The 16,802-nt window shown below is 35.7% G+C and overlaps 1 protein-coding gene across 4 annotated transcripts in view; it reads right to left on the bottom strand.

The window, feature by feature from the left end:
• The window catches only part of SPANXN2 (SPANX family member N2), a 175,297-nt gene that overhangs the window by 47,377 nt on the left and 111,118 nt on the right, over positions 1–16,802 (bottom strand). For all 4 annotated transcript variants that reach the window (XM_072743963.1, XM_072743965.1, XM_026009053.2 and 1 more), the window contains 2 exons: positions 12,913–12,989; positions 11,157–11,204 (listed from right to left, as the gene is read on the bottom strand). Coding sequence is in view for 2 of the 4 variants with exons in the window: in XM_072743965.1 (XP_072600066.1) it covers positions 11,157–11,204; positions 12,913–12,921 (57 nt within the window). In the remaining 2 variants the exon portion in view is untranslated. The remainder of the gene's footprint in view (positions 1–11,156; positions 11,205–12,912; positions 12,990–16,802) is intronic.

The following is a 16,802-nucleotide window of genomic DNA, read 5'->3' as shown; positions in this document are numbered from 1 at the left end:
TCAGATAGTATATGTTTTAGCTCAAAACTCTTATGTTCTGTTTTCTATTTATCTTCTCATTATGTTCATGTTTTTTCTTTAAAATGTAAAACATAGTTGCATTATTTTAAACAACTGTTTTAAAGCCCTTGTCAACTAATTCCATTATATCTGGTTTTCTTCCTGTTATAGCTCACAATTTACTGTTCAGGTTGTTTTGCTAGGCAGTTAAATAAAGATTTTTGGCTTTTGATTTAAAAGGACTTTTAATTAGATTTTTTAAATCTTGATTTTAAGGTTTGATGTTAAGCTTGCTAGACTTTACTCTTGGACAAATTTAGCTTTCTGGTGTCTACTTGTTTCTTGAAGTGTTAAGTGAGGTCTTTCTACTTTCACTAACAGGATTTTGAAGATTTCTTCAATCCTATGTGTAAAAAATCAAAAGAAAGAAAGAAAAAAGAAGAAAGAAAGAAAAAGGAAGAAAGAAAGAAAGAAAGAAAGAAAGAAAGAAGAGAGAAAGAAAGAAAGAGAGAGAGAAAGAAGAAAGAAAGAAAGAAAGAAAGAAAGAAAGAAAGAAAGAAAGAAAGAAAGAAAGAAAGAAAAAGAACCCAATCTTTAACATCTGGGAATTGGCCTGACACAGCTAGGCCTCAGAGGTATTAGAAACTAGCCTGGCACTCACAATTAAGCCATATTATTCTCTTATGGGACATAAATGATTTCATATAACACCAATTTCAGATAATGATTGAGAGAAATAAGGCTATTTTATAATATTGTCTAAGCACACACAAAAATAAGATCTCTGTGTAACCCACAAAATATGAATATCCTCCTTCCCTGATAATATGAGTAACTGCTACTTATTTTTCCAATTATAGTTCTATAATTGTTCTACTCTGCATTCCTTCTACATAAGATTTATTTTGATATCCAATCCTAGAATTGTCTCTATCTTCTGGTAGCATTCAATATAGAGCAAACCCCTACTTCCTTAGACCTTCTTCCAAATAACCCAGCCAAAGCCCAAATCCTATAATATGTTCCTTCTAACAGCCTCTTCCTGAGGTGCCCTGGTGCTCACTCCCCTTCACAGCAATGAGTAATAAACCCAACTTCTTCATCTACAAGTATGCTCCTGAAGGGCAGTGACAATGAGTCCTGGGAATTTTCAACTGATAACTCACAAGCAGTCATTCTTTCTCTGGTCTCATGGAACTCATCTTACATATCTGTTGATTAAGTAGTCAGCCAAAGTTTCCAAAGGCCCTCATGAAGATTTCTGGAGCTCCTTTTCTGCATAGCTCCCTCCTCTCCATTATTGTACTATGCAAATTACAATTATTTCAACCTGCCTGAACTCCAGTTTCCACTCTTCAATTTAGTAAAATAACAGTGGTTTACTTGAGTTTCTCCTTCTTGTGCCACAGTTCCAAATATCCCTCCTGGGAGGGAGCTGGAGTGATTGGAGAGCTCACTTCATTTGCTTCCTTCTCTTAGAGATCAGATTACAATCCTACAATGCCCATTGTCCTGATTTCTTTTTTTTTAAGATTTTATTTATTTATTCATGAGAGGCACACACACACACACACAGAGAGAGAGAGAGAGAGAGAGAGAGAGAGAGGCAGAGACACAAGCAGGCTCCATGCTGGAAGCCCGACGTGGGACTCGATCCTGGGTCTCCAGGATCACGCCTTGGGCTGAAGGCAGCACTAAACCGCTGGGCCACCGGTGCTGCCCCCCTGATTTCTGATACGAGATTGTTTCAAATGTATGTTTTCTAGTTTTCTAGTTGTTTGCATAGATATGGAAAGTTCTGGATTGGTTATTCCTTCATGGGCAGAAGTAGTTCTGTAGTCACTTTTTAAAATCAAAAATTATACCATATATATTTCTCTGCCATTTGCTATCCTTACATCAAACCGTTGAAAATATCTCAAAGATATATTATAAATAAAACTCTATTTCACTTAATTTTGGTTAATATCTTATAGGATATAGTCAGAATTATGCATATAATCAATGCATTTGTATTTTCTTCCTTTTTAAATTGAAGTATAATTAACATGCCACATTATATTAGTTTCAGGTATATGACATAGTGATTCAACAATTCCATACTTTATTCAGTTCAGGGCAGTGAGATGGGTGAAATAGATAAAGGGGATCAAAAGGTACAAACTTCCAAATATAAAATAAATAAGTTACAGAGATTAAAAGTACAGCATGGGGAATATAGTCAATAATATTTCAATCCACTTTTTAGATTTTTAAAATTTCTTTGAGAGAAAGTATGCACACAGAAGGGAGTGGCACACAGAGGGAGAGGGAGAGAGAGAAGCAGGTTCCCCACTGAGCAGGAAGCCTGGATATGGGGCACGATCCCAAGACCCTGAGATCATGACCTGAGCTGAAGGCAGACACTTAACTGACTGAGCCACCCAGGTGCCCCTTCAATGCACTTTTAATAAACATCTGTTTCTAGTGTGTATGTCTGTGTATATGATACCTTTTTTTGCCTCTACCCATTAAATTGCATTATTTTTTTTAAGATTTTATTTATTTATTCATGATAGACATAGAGAGAGAGAAGCAGAGACACAGGCAGAGGGAGAAGCAGGCTCCATGCACCGGGAGCCTGATGTGGGATTCGATCCCGGGTCTCCAGGATCGCGCCCTGGGCCAAAGGCAGGCGCCAAACCACTGCGCCACCCAGGGATCCCGCATTATTTTTATTCTAATATCCATATGCCCAACAAACTTTTATTGAGATGCTACTATGTGCCAGGCCATATGTATTACAATAATCATGGTTCCTACTGCCAAAACAGTGAAAGGAAAAAAAAAAAATCAATGTCATTGTCTATATGATAAATGGCATTTTACTTTTTTCAGAGCTGACTTTCTGTAACGTCTATCAGACATGTAGTTTATGTATTCTGGTAGACCCACTTTAAATTTCTCCAAAATATCCTTTATATCTCTCTCATAAATGCATTTGAAACAGTAAGTTTATGCATAAGTTGTGACTTTTATGAGTCTAATTTCAAATGACCTTTTGGGGACAGTCTGTAATTGGGAGATTAAGATCTAGTTGTTCCTACATTTCATTTTCTTATACCCTATTTAGAGTATTGATGGCAGCAATGGGATGTAGGAAGTTTTGAGAAGCAGGTAGTATGTGCTTAAAAAACAAATGAGGAAAAACAAAAGCAAAAAAACCTGAAACTTTTGACTGAAGAAACATAATCACAGATTTTCACACTAGTCAAAAGCTTTGCACTTTGGGATGAGAATAGCATAAAAGGAACCAGAAATTACAGCTATTTCTCTCCTCTTGGTAATTTCTTCTGTGTGCTACCTAAGTCAGGGAAAGGGCAGGTTTAGAAAAAGGAAAACTAGCACCTTTGATTAGTAGGAAACAGATAGTTCTTTCTCACCAGAAAATGAAGAACAAAGGCAAAGGTGTTTAATGTGAAACTGGCTTTAAAACCTAAGCCACAATCATAATTCACTGTTTATTGTATATAAAATGCTATTCTTTAGGACTTCTAATGTTAATCACAACAGTTTATGTTTATCGTCATAATGAATAATTAGGGGCTTTTTGAAAAAAGCTTAAAAGAATATTTTAGTAAAACTGTATTAATGTCCTCTTCAGGTAATTATTTGCCACCTAATTTCCTTTCTAGTATACAAAATCCTGATTCTGTATATATATGAAGTGAAGATACATTTGGAAAACTGAACGGGGTCGGCAAGTAAAGAAGAATCCCATGAAATAAATCCTTGTCTTAGGCAACTTGAAATACTAAGTCACCAAAACGAGACTGTCATTTTAAAGCATTTACTATGTTCCAGGCTGACCATAGCTTTATGCAATATCCTTCATCACCCAGCTTTACTGAGATATAATTCCCATGTAACACTGTGTAAGCTTAAGATGTGCAACATTCTGACTTGATACACATATATTCCAAAACAATTATCACCATAGTGAAATAAGTCAATTGGAGAAAGACAATCATCATATGGTTTCACTATACATGAAATATAAGAAATATCGAAAGGGATTCTAAGGAAAAGGAGGGGAACTGGGGTGGAAAAATTAGAGAAGGAGACAAACCATGAGAGACTTCTAATTCTGGGAAACAAACAAAGGGTTGTGGAAGGGGAGGTGGGTGGGGGGAATGGGGTAACTGGGTGATGGGCACTGAGGAGGGCACTTGATGGGATGAGCACTGGGGGTTATACTAAATGTTGGCAAATTGAATCTAATTTTTAAAAATGTAACAAAAAAATTATCACCATAATGTTGGCTAACATGTTCACTGTGTCACATGATTACAGTTTCTTTTTTTGTGTTGAGAACATTTAAGCAACTCTCAGCAACTTTCAAGTATATAATACAGTATTATAAATTATAATCACCATTCTGTATACTAGATCCTCAGAACTTAATCATCTTATAATTGGAAGTTTGTACTCTTTGACCAACATCTACCCATGTCCCCCTGCCCCAGCTCCTGGTAAGCACCACTCTACTCTCTGTTTCTGTTTCTTTTTCTGTGACTCTCACTCTACTCTCTGTTTCTGTGAGTCTGGCTTTTTTTTAGATTCCACATATAAGTGAGATCATATAGTATTTGTCCTTTTTATGACTAATTTCAAGGTTCATTCATATTGTCACAAATGACAGGATTTTCTTCTTTCTCATGGCTGAATAATGTTCCATTATATATTATATATCATAATACACACAATCATTTTTCAATTTATCTGTTAACAGATACTTAGGTTGTTTTTTTGCTATAAGCACTATGCTTTTTAATCCTCAAACAAACTCTATTAATTGGGCAGTCTTACTATTTTCTGTTTCACAATGAGGTTACTGAGGCCTAGAGAAGTTAAGTAGCTTGTTTAAAGTCACACAGCTAATGAAAGGTAAAGCTAGTTTTCAAACCCAGGTCTATGTTAATATTTCATTGTACTTCTTTCATGTTCTATTGCCTCTATACGGGGTCTATGTAAAGTCTTTAGTCTCATTAAAGAGAATAATTGTTTCCTATGGCTAGCTTCTATAGAATATTCTCAGAAGAAACATCTTCACATAATGTGTATGACTTCTAATCCCCTGGTCATATGGCTAGGGGTTGACACCATGACTTTGGAGGTCCATTTCCCTAATTATATTGTTCTCTTTGGAGGTTAATGTGGTGAGATGAAGCAAGGCATGGTTTAGGAGCTTGAAAATTCTCCTTAATGTCAGCTCTGCCTCTTATTGCCCTGGTGCTCTTGGTTGATATTTGACCTTACTCTATCCAGGGGCAGGAAAGAAGATTCCTACTAAACAAAGATCAATTATGAGACCTTCTCCAATATCCCATCATCTTAATGGGTTTCAATTTCCTCCATTCTAAAGGAAAGGGAACATGTTTTAATATATTTTCTTTAAGTCGTTTCAAATAAGCTCAAGAGATACTAAGACAAACATGGCACTCTCCCTTTTCACAGTCCACTAGAATAAACATACACCACAACAAATAATTAAAATTGATATGCCATGGTCTATTAAAGACAATGTTTTAGAATTCACAAGAGAGAATTTTGTGAGGAAAACAATCAGAGAAAGCTTCAGATAAAAGGTGATATTTGATCCAGATCTTAAAGATAATGAAAACAACAGTTGCTGAGTATTTTGTGTCAAACACTCTTGTAAATGCTTTCTATGCATTTTTTTCTTTAACTCTTCCAGTGAAATTATAAGCCAATTATTATGACTGTTATTTTACAGACTCAAAGTCACACAGTTACTAAAGGACAAAATCATGATTCAACCCTATGAATCCTCTTTTGTTTTTTTTTATTTTTTATTTTTAATTAATTTTTATTGGTGTTCAATTTACCAACATACAAAAAAACACCCAGTGCCCATCCCGTCAAGTGAATCCTCATTTATTAATGAATAAGTATTGTTTCAAGAGCTGTTCTAGATTGGCAGTTCTCAACCAGGACTGGTTTTGTTCCATAGGAGATGTTTGGCAAAGTCTTGGGGCATGTTGGGTTATCTCAACAGGGGGTGTGTTATAGGCATCTAGTGAGTAAAGGCCAGGAATACTCTAAATATCCTACAATACACAGAACAGCTCTCCACAATGAACAATTATTTGGCTCAAAATGTCAATAATTCATTAACAAACCTGTTGACATTGAAAAAGCCCTGTTTCAAATGTTTAGGGTACAGCAGGAAAACAATGGCTCTGGGATCAATCATCTTACACTCTTTTGGATACAGAGAGAAAATAAACAAAATTAGTAAAACCATATACAATATTGAATGCCATGTTGTGACAAGTAGTATGAAGAAAAATAAAGCAGAGAATGAAAACGTGCAAAAGATACTCTAATTTAAAAAGAGTGGTCAGAAAATACCTCTTTGTGGAAGTAGTACTTGAGCAGAATGAAATGAAGGAAAAAGCCATGTGAATACCTAGAAAATTGAAAGTGCAAAGACCCTGAGGCAAGAGGTATATTCTAGTAATAGAATGTTCTAAGAATGTTCAAGGTGGCCAGTGTGTGTCTACAAAAGGGATGAACAGTGCAGAGAATTCTGGGAGACTACGACAAGGAGTCAGTGGGAGGCCAGATCATGTAAGACTTTATAATTTATGATAAGGATATTAGATTTTGTTTTATGTGTGATAGAAGGCCACTGGGGGATTTTAGCAGGAAAATAACATAATGAGATTCACATTTTAAGAATAACATTGTAGCTTATGTAGGGGGAAAAAAACATTTGAGATACTTCTCTTTCCATTAGTATGTCTGGCTGAGAAGACCAACATCCTGCTAAAATTAAGTAAAAGTGCTGAATTAAAAATAATCTTCTTAAAAACACTGAAACACTGAAGTCATCAAGTCAAAATATAAATGAAGACAAGATTTCCAATAGCAATGAAACTACTTTTGTTGCCAAACCTGTAGGAACTGAACTTTCTTTGTGTGATCTCAGGAGCTGTGGGGAACAGAAAGCAATGCCTAGGACCATCACAAAAACGGACAATCTAAAAAGAGCCCCTATTTTCATAGATCTTAGAATCCATACACTTACAACTTCAGTGTAAATGTGAACTACAAGTAAACCTGACTTTGTTTCACATTAATCTCTAATGAAGAGAGAGGAAAATTGCCTTATAAATGCTAATAGATGCTTGTTGGGGGAGACACATAGATTTTTCAACTAAAAGCTGGCCCAAATAAATATTAGGAACCCAAATTCATATTGCCCGAATATCTTCCAAAAAAACTTAGGCCACAAAATTAGTTTAAAGTAATCCTCAATGGGTAGTAGCCCCAGACACTTGACACAAGCAAAAAACAAAAATTCTCTTTGGAGAAAGTCATTTACATTTGAGTCTCAAAGAATACGAAACAATAATTTTCTGAGGAAAATGAAAGGCTCACCATAAAAAAAGTCATTTAATAACTAGAGTATGTCAGTTAAAATAATTTAAGTGTAGCTAGTATTCTATGGTCCCTATATTGTCAAGAGGAAGAGAAATGTGTCTTTGGAGTATATACCTACTAGTGCAATTGCTAAGTCTTAATGTAGCTCTATTTTTAACTTTTTGAGGAACCTCCATACTGTTTCCCAGAGTGGGTGTACCAGCTTGCATTCCCACCAACAATGTAAGAGGGCTCCCCTTTCTCTGTATCCTTGCCAACATTTGTTGTTTCCTGAGTTGTTAATTTTAGTCATTCTTTTTTTTTAAATTTTTTTTTTTTTTAATTTTAGTCATTCTGACTGGTGGTAAGGTGGTATTCTCATTGTGGTTCTGAAACTAATAATATACTACATGTTAATTGAATTTAAATTTCAAAAAAGAGGAAGAGAAGTGTATTGAAAAGTGAAGTATGCATGTTATAATTTATAGGGTAATCACTAAAAATAGAATTGTGTACCCGCATTTTAGTAGCATGAAAAAAATGGAAATATAAAAAATATTTGATTCAAGAGAAATCATGAAGGAAGGAAAGGATTATAAAATAGCTCAGACAAGTAAAAGAAGAAAATTATATGTTAAGATATAAATGCAAATATACCAGCAATTACCAATTAACATATACCAATATACCAATTAATTTAAATTGAACTAAATTATCCAGCTATAAGACCAGTATTTTCAGGCAGGATTAAAAATTCCAAGAACAACAACAAAAATTCCAAGTACATGCTCTTAACAAGAGACATCTAAAATATAAATTCTGAAAGCAAAGGATGAAAAACTTTTAGCAAATTCTAGTCAAAAGAAAAAGAATTAGAGCTATTTCTATAAAACAAAATAGATTATAAGGCAAAAGACACTGCTTAAGTGATAAAGTATCTCTAAATGTAAGCTCCATTAGGGCGGGGATTTTTTTCTATTTGGTCACTGCACCTACTATATAGTGCCTGGTGTACAGTAAGTGCTCAATAAATAATAAGTAGATGTTAGATAAATGAATGGATAAACTTTCTAATGAGAAAAGATTCACTTCATCAGGAAGATATGGCAGTTTTAAAATTTGTATTTATCTAATAACATACCTGCCAAATATGTAAAGCAAAATTTGACACAATTATAAGAAGGAAAAGGTAAGTTTATGATTAGAGAGAGGGATTTTAATATACTCTCTAAGTGATCAATAGAAAAATTAGCCAAGAATATCAGTAAGAGAGCTCATTCTTGATGATAGACTATAGATGAGCAATGATACAAACAGGGAGAAGAGTTAAGATGCTTTACAAAAGTCGAGTTGAAAGGTAGTACTGTTCTGGACTTGGGTAGTCAGAGCAGAGAAAGTAAGAAATGCCGAAATTCTGGATATATCCTGAAAGTGGAGAAAACAGGTTTTGCTTATGGATTGTATGGATATCTGAGGGAAATAAGGAGTTAAGCATAACTTCAGGAGTTTTTAACTGAGCAACCAGGTGAATGGTGTTTCTTTTATTGAAATGAGCTAACTGGGGAATTAGTGGGTTTGTACAAAAGATGATCGTGGAGGTAGCTCAGGAGATCGGTTTTGTACATATTAAAATGGAGATGCCAATTAGGTGTCCAAATTGGAGATATAAGGCAGTAAACTGGAAATAAAAACCTGGAATTCATGGTAGAAGTTGAGAATCCAATATAAATATGGGAATCAACAGCCAGATGGCAGTTGAAGCCATAAGACTGGATGAGATTATCTAAGTGAGAGAAGATACAGAGCCAAGAAATGAGTCATGGTGCACTTTTATTAGCTGGAAGAATGGGGGTGGAGATAGCAAATGAGACAGGAAGGGAAAGTCACAAAGGTAGGAAGAAAACAAGTATTGTGTCATATTCTGGTAGTCAAGTGAAAAAAAAAACTCTTCAAAAAGTGACCAGCTATGTCAAATGCTGCTCAGAAGTGGAATAAGATGATAACTGAGAATTGATCATCAAATTAAGCAAGATAGAGGTCACTGGCAGCTTTGACAAGTGTGGTTTCAGTGCAGTAGTGAAGATAACATCGTGACTGAATCACTTTAGTTTCAAGAGGTAACAGGAGATATCAGAGAGGGAGACAGAACATGAAAGACTCCTAACTCTGGGAAACAAACAAGGGGTGGTGGAAAGGGAGGTGGGCAGGGGGTGGGGGTGACTGGGTGACGGGGACTGAGGGGGGCACTTGATGGGATGAGCACTGGGTGTTATGCTATATGTTGGCAAATTGAACACCAATAAAAAAATAAAGAGGTAACAGGAGGAGAGCAAGTGGAGATGGTAAGCATAGATTTTTTTTCAGGCTTTAGTTTCAAATGGAAGCAAAGGAGGCAGAGAAAAGGCATGATAAAGTCAGAATATGTTTTTCTGTCTTAAAATGGAAAGAATGACAGTATATTTGTATAGTAATTAGAATGGTGAAATCAAAAGAAAAAAATAATTATGAAAGGAAGAGAGAAGATAGCTGCATGAGAAAAGTCTTTGAGCAGAAGATACCGGGTGTCATCTAATGCCTTTGATAGACTCAAAGATAGATTGGTTAGATATTTTGACTCTACCACTCAGTACAGGAGCACAGCAGTAGCTGCCTTTTAAATGGTTTATAACTCTCTTTTGCAGATGGCATAGCCTTGAGATTGGAATCTGAGTGGAGAGCCACAGTAGTCACTACACCAATCAACTTTGAGTTAGACGGTCGTACTAATTGAAGATAATGTCCATAATAACTCTTGCTGTGACATTTGATATCTTTCAAATCTGCAGTGTTTCCCACTAGAGGTCCCTTGCAATTCTAAAATAATCTGACAGACTCCATTTCATCAATCTTCTAATCTGTGATCAATCCAAATGAAAGTATTTGCTCTTCCATCAACTTGGCTCCTCTCACTTCTGATTTTTTTCCCATTATTCCTCCTGCCTTGAATCCTTTGCCCCCTCCCACCTTCTCCCCTTTTTAATTGCCACTGATCCCTATAAAGATAGCATGAATATTCCTGAAAGCCTTCCTTAATGTCTCTAGCCTCTCTTCTCTGAATCCAAATGGCACTTCATCCTATATGTTCCTTATATCTATATATGACCTCTACTCAACTGTTAACTCTTTGCTAAAGGGATCTGAGTCTGACAAAGCCAAAGGATTACTCAGTATATAGAAACAAGCAATTTACACTCCTTGAAGAGCTCTAAGTACTCAGCAATGTTTCTAGTCCCCTCCATTGTTAGGGGATATGGATGGGCTATGGGGAATATGGATGGACCAGTACAGATAGTAAGGCTTGAAGCATGAATGGAAAGGAATACGTTGTGTTAACTAAGCTCCTCAAGAGACCCTTTTCTTTCTTGTGTATGCAACTCAGCTTAGTTCTTTTATGTGAAAGTATGGGTACTAGAGTAGAACTTTCCTTGACATAGGTCAACACAAATATATATGATCAATAGGATTCTACAGAGTAATAAACCAAGGCACCAAGTGGCAACAGGTCATCTGGTAAGTTATCAATATGCCTCAAAGCCCTAATATGCTCATCTGGGCTGAACAGCTCTTCCTGTGACACATTAGACATATTTTAATGCAAAATCAAAGCTAAAATGCCAGCATGACTAATAATTAAAATGTTGAACATTGTAAGGGGAGAAGAGAGAGAAGAGGTGGAATATTTCACATACCAGGTAAGGATCACAGAAGGGTGGTTCCTTGCAGGTTCCAGAAGCTGACTGTGTTAACATATTCACGAAAAAAGGAATAATCAGTCACAGGGGGCAGATGCATGCAAACTAAAGTCATCTTGATTAGAGTAAAAACTTCTGTGCCACTTTAGAAATGGAAATTCTAACTGCCAGGTAGAGCCACACGATAGAACCACAGCATGTCTGAACTGGAGATTATTTAATCACCATATTAAATTCCCTCATTTTACAAAGGGAAAAACTGAGACAAGTAAAGGGGATGTGATTTGTGCAAGGTCACAGAGCTAGTTAGAGGCAGAGCTGAAGGCAGGACTCAAAATTCCTGATTCATAAGCCAGTGAAATGCAACTGTAAGTCAATATCAATTCAACACATATTTATGGAGCAGCTGAGATGGGTCAAACACAGTAAGTCACAAGCAGCAAAATGTGACATCAGGGGCTGACTACAGCACATTGACACTGCCATTTTCCTGATGAAGGACTAGCAGCTGGCTAGCTTTCTGGGTAGCCCAAGAAGCAAAAGCTTCTTCTCCTTTAAGGCATTTAAAAAATCTCTCTTCTCCATACAAGTGCTGACTAATAGAAATACAATGTAAGCTGAAATGTAACTTAAAATTTTCCAATAGCCACAATACCAACATTTAAAAAACCACTGAAATTAATTTTAGTAATATATTTGATTTTACCTAATATATCTAAAATAGTATCATTTCAACATATAACTTAAAAAATTGTAATGATATATCACACCTTATCTTATTTGTATTGTTTCCAAAATCCAGCATGTATTTTGTAGTTAGAGCAAATCTCCATTTGAACTTACATGTCAAATGTGGCTAGTTATGGAACAGCATGGCTCCATATTACGTACTAGAAAAATCAGTCCCTGACACATTTCTGAAAAGTAATTAAAATGAAACTTTAACATATTACATTTAATAATCCAATAAGTTAAAAAAAAAGCAGAAAAACGCCTTTTCAGATGAAGTCCTATGAACTTCAATTAAGTGTCCCACTTCCTTTGGTTATTCTATACCATGCCTGAGCACATCAGGTCACCAGAAAGGTTAAATGAAAAGAAGCAAAAAGAACATTTAAATAAAATGTTATATTAAACCAAATAGGTTTTTAATGATTTCTGGCCTTCATTTATTCCAAGTCTTTATAATTGGGATTAAACATTATTTTCACAGTAGCAAGTCTGAACAGATAACAACAGGAATAGAGACACTTTCTGGTAAGACATTAGGGACTAAACTATCCATTTCAAATTAGTTTTTTTCCCCCAATATCACTGTCAAGACTAGTTTTTCATAAAAGGAAGATCATTTTACACGGCAGGAATTGCTAAGCAGGCTAGAGGTTCCAAACCCATTACCTGTTCATCACCTAGCTAATAGATGTTCATCCTCTATAACCTTGGAGAAATTCTGCACAAAATTCAAATGCAACATCAACTCATATTTCTGAGCCCAGTGCTGCAAAATATGGCTCAACAATATTACAGAATCTTTCAAATGATAACTTTTTAGAAAATTCAGAATTTATGGTCACAGTAACTATAAATTAATGAAATGCCAAAACAAATTTTGGAGCCCAAGAAAATGTAGCCTAATGTTATATAGTAGCTGACTAGAAGGTAGTTTCTGCAAATCACTACATGTCACCCTCTTAGATGTACAGTTTTCCTGTCACTCTATAGCATAGATGTATGGGGAAAATTAGGTACAAACCTTGGGCATTTCTTAATTTTTTTTTCATGGCTCTTGCTTCATGCACTGCCACTTGAAGAAATATCACTTTTCTTTTCCTGAAAAAGTGTAAAACACATTATTTCATTTCCAGGTCTTTGGGGAAAAAAATCTTACTTTATCTCTAGTTTGTCTTCAATTTCAAAATGTGCTACTCTAATTACTAACAGGATAAACAGTGAAAGTTTATATGCCATATGGCTTAAAATGACTAAAAGATTGTATGTCTAAGGGAAATGCCAGAAATTTATTTTCATAGAAATTCACTCTCAAATAGAGATAGCTCCATTTTTTAAAACCTGAGTGTTTGGAATTGTTTGGGGGGTGGAAACCTACCAACATTTTTTTTTTTTGCCCACTGTGTAAATTCTGCAATACTCAGTATATTTATCTGGGAGCATTTGCAAATTGGAGGATATTCTAAAGAATGTGACTAGGATGTTATGTAAAGAGAATTAAATCATGTCATGTAAGAAATGGCTGAGGGAAATGGAGAAAAGACCATGAGAAGATGCCAACTTTAAGAAAAATACTAACAGATCTAAAGGGAGAAATATACAACTGTACAGTAATAGTAGGGGACTTTCAACAAAGAATACAGCACAAAGACAGAAAATCAACAGGGAAACAGGGAAATATTGGACTTGGACCATACTTTAAGCCAAATGAAACTAATAATATACAGCATTCCACTGAACAGCAGAAAAATAGACATTTTTCTCAGCAATACATTGAACATTTTCCATTACAGATCATATGATAGGTCACAAAAGAAGTCTTGGCAAATTTTAAAAGATTAAAATCATACTGAAGCTGGATAAGGACACTACAAGAGAAGAAAATTACAGGCCTATATCCTTTATGAACATAGACACAAAAATTTTCAACAAGATACTACCAAACAGAATTCAACAACACATTAAAAAGATCATAAACCATGATCAAGTTGGATTTATCCCTAGGGTGCAATGATTGTTCAACATGCCCAAATAAGTCTATGTGATACATCACATAAACAGAATGAAGAATAAAAATTACATGATCACCTCGATAGGTGCAGAAAAATAATGTGACAAAATCCAACACTTTTTAATGATAAAAGTCTCAACAAATTAGTTGTAGAAGGACCATAACTCAACATACTAAAGGCCATACATGACCAACCCACATTTAACGTCATACTCAGTCATACTCAACAGTGAAAAGCTGAAAGTTTTCCTCTAAGATCAGGAACAAAAAAAAAAAAAAAAAAGATGCCCAAACTCACTGCTTCAATACAATATAGTACTGGAAGTCCTACTGAGAGCAATTAGGCAAGAAAAAGAAATAAAAGGCATTCAAATCAGAAAGGAACAAGTTCCATTGCTTCTATTTATAGATGACATGATCTTATATGCTGAAAACCCTAAAGAATCCACCACAAAATTATCAAACTAATAAATGAATTCAGTGAAATTGCAAGGTTCAAAACCAATTTACAACAATCAGTTGCATTCCTACACACTAACAAGGAACTACTGAAAAGAGAAATTAAGGAAACAATAATTTATTAAGTGGTTTTGGGAGAAAAATATCTTCTATCAGCCCTGGTAGAGATTCTCAGGTTTGTCAGTTTGTCAAACTGGTGCTAACAACTCCAGTTTGTGTGCTTTCTCCAAATCTTGCAGTCGGACCAGCTTTCTGGCATGTTCCCCTACCATCTGCAAAAGCTTGCACACCAACCCCCCTCAAGGGCATGCACAGAGAGCCAGCCACAGTGTATATGTGTGTGGGGGAGTGAACAGTGGGGGTACTTGTGGGCCTGTAGGACGATCCACAGGCTAGTCATCCCCAGTGGTTTTGGGGCAGGCTTCCTGATGAATTCTGCAAAGTACTTAGTAGGATCTACATCCCTTTGATGCTCTTGAAGAACCCTGTTGGCTGTTCTTCCAGCCACTCAGCGCTAGTTGTGCAGCAATCTTTATTCTGGACTGGATGAGAAAGAAGTGAGCCTCTCTGGCAGAGTTCTGCATGGCTGGGGCAGCTGGATGTTCACCTACACACTCACTTTCCCATGTGGCAGAAACAGCAGGCTAAGAACTCTCTCTTGGTACTGAGTTGTGCTGCTGTGGGGGAGGAGAGATGCTGGTAAAAGGAAACTAGTCCTTTTATCCTCTTCTGTGTTTCCAATCTCAAGTAGCTTTGTCCCAACAGTGTGCTGGAACTTCTCTGCTGGACTCTTGGACTTCCACAAAGGTACTCTAGTCTGTGAGTGATTCCCAAAATAGGTATTTTTTTCAATGGGAAGATAGTAGAAAACTCCTATTCCACCGTTTCCACTCAAGGAAGTAGAAGTTTAAAGTCTTGGTAATGGTCCTCCTTGAGCAATAAAAATATTGTCCTTTAAGGTTTAGGACACTGACGTGACCCTTCTCACAATCAGCAAAATAAAAGCCTGGGAGCACTTTTGCTCAGGGTTCTGTGGATCGAACATTATTCTTTGACCAGAGTCTACGGCATTATTACATGTAAATGATGCAGCTGTTAAGAACCATGTTAAAGGAATCTAACATTCCTCTAGTGAAATTTTGTGACATATTATATCCAAAAAGCAATCACTAAACAGCATCATAGCAGGATAGCTAATTAAATTATAGCTATATATTTAGACACATATATAGAAACAATACAAGAAAAAGGTATACCAGCTTGCTCACAGTTCTTTTCTCCAGAGGTGGAATTTGGTTTATTTTCCTTTTTTTGTAGTCTTATGCATTGGGTACATTTAGAGTAATTAATATGTATTATTTTGGCAATCAGAAAAAAATTACGTTATTCTACAAATATAATTAAATAAGAAACATTGAATGCCATAAAATTAATTGCTTGTGGTAGTTCTTAATTAGCCCAGTTTTTTCTATAGTATGCTCGAAAATCCCCACTGGGTCTAATAAGAATGATAAAGTCCTGTGGGGGAGGGGAAGAATTGATTCATTTTCTTTTTTTTTAAGATTTTATTTATTTATTCATGAGAGAGACAGAGAGAGAGAGAGAGAGGCAGAGACACAGGCAGAGGGAGAAGCAGGCTCCATGCAGGGAGCCCGATGTGGGACTCGATCCCGGGTCTCCAGGATCAGGCCCTGGGCTGAAGGCTACGCTAAACCGCTGAGCCCCCCGGGCTGCCCCATTTTCTATTTTTAATAATGGTCTCATGGATCATTTCTAGTTTCTTTTTTTTTAATAATAAATTTATTTTTTATTGGTGTTCAATTTGCCAACATACAGAATAACACCCACTGCTCATCCCATCAAGTGCCCCCCTCAGTTCTAGTTTCTGATTATAAAACTAACATACATTGGATTTATCCAGGAATATAATTCATATAGATGAGTTTAAATATATAAAACTAAAAGTCTCATTTTAAACACACAAATAATTCAGAACAAAATAATTCAGGACACTTCATTTAAATCCTTAAGATTAAATCTCTTAATTTAAATAAAGAAAATATATTATTTCCATTAAAATATCATCTTCTTGGAAAATGCAACATAGTTCCTACAATGAGAAACATAATAGACTGGTTATCTGGATCTGTTAAATATCTTACTGTGAATTAGATAAGTCAGATTTATCTCTATATCCTCTTCTGGAAATGATCAGAAATGATATAGATAATACATGTATTTCTACAGAGCAGCTCTCTAAAACACATCACCACTTCAAAGTTTATTTTCTGAGCAAGCAATATCTTCCTCAGGTATAAAATGAGGGAGTTGGAATAAATGATCTACAATGACCCTTTAACAGGTCAATTGTCACCCTACAGACACACCAGCTCCATGAAGGAACCTGTATTTTTTTTTAAGATTTTATTTATTTATTCAGGAGA

This window comes from Vulpes vulpes, chromosome X (genome assembly GCF_048418805.1).
Source record: "Vulpes vulpes isolate BD-2025 chromosome X, VulVul3, whole genome shotgun sequence".
Classification (NCBI taxonomy): domain Eukaryota; kingdom Metazoa; phylum Chordata; class Mammalia; order Carnivora; family Canidae; genus Vulpes; species Vulpes vulpes.
This window is presented reverse-complemented; position numbering and strand designations above follow the sequence as displayed.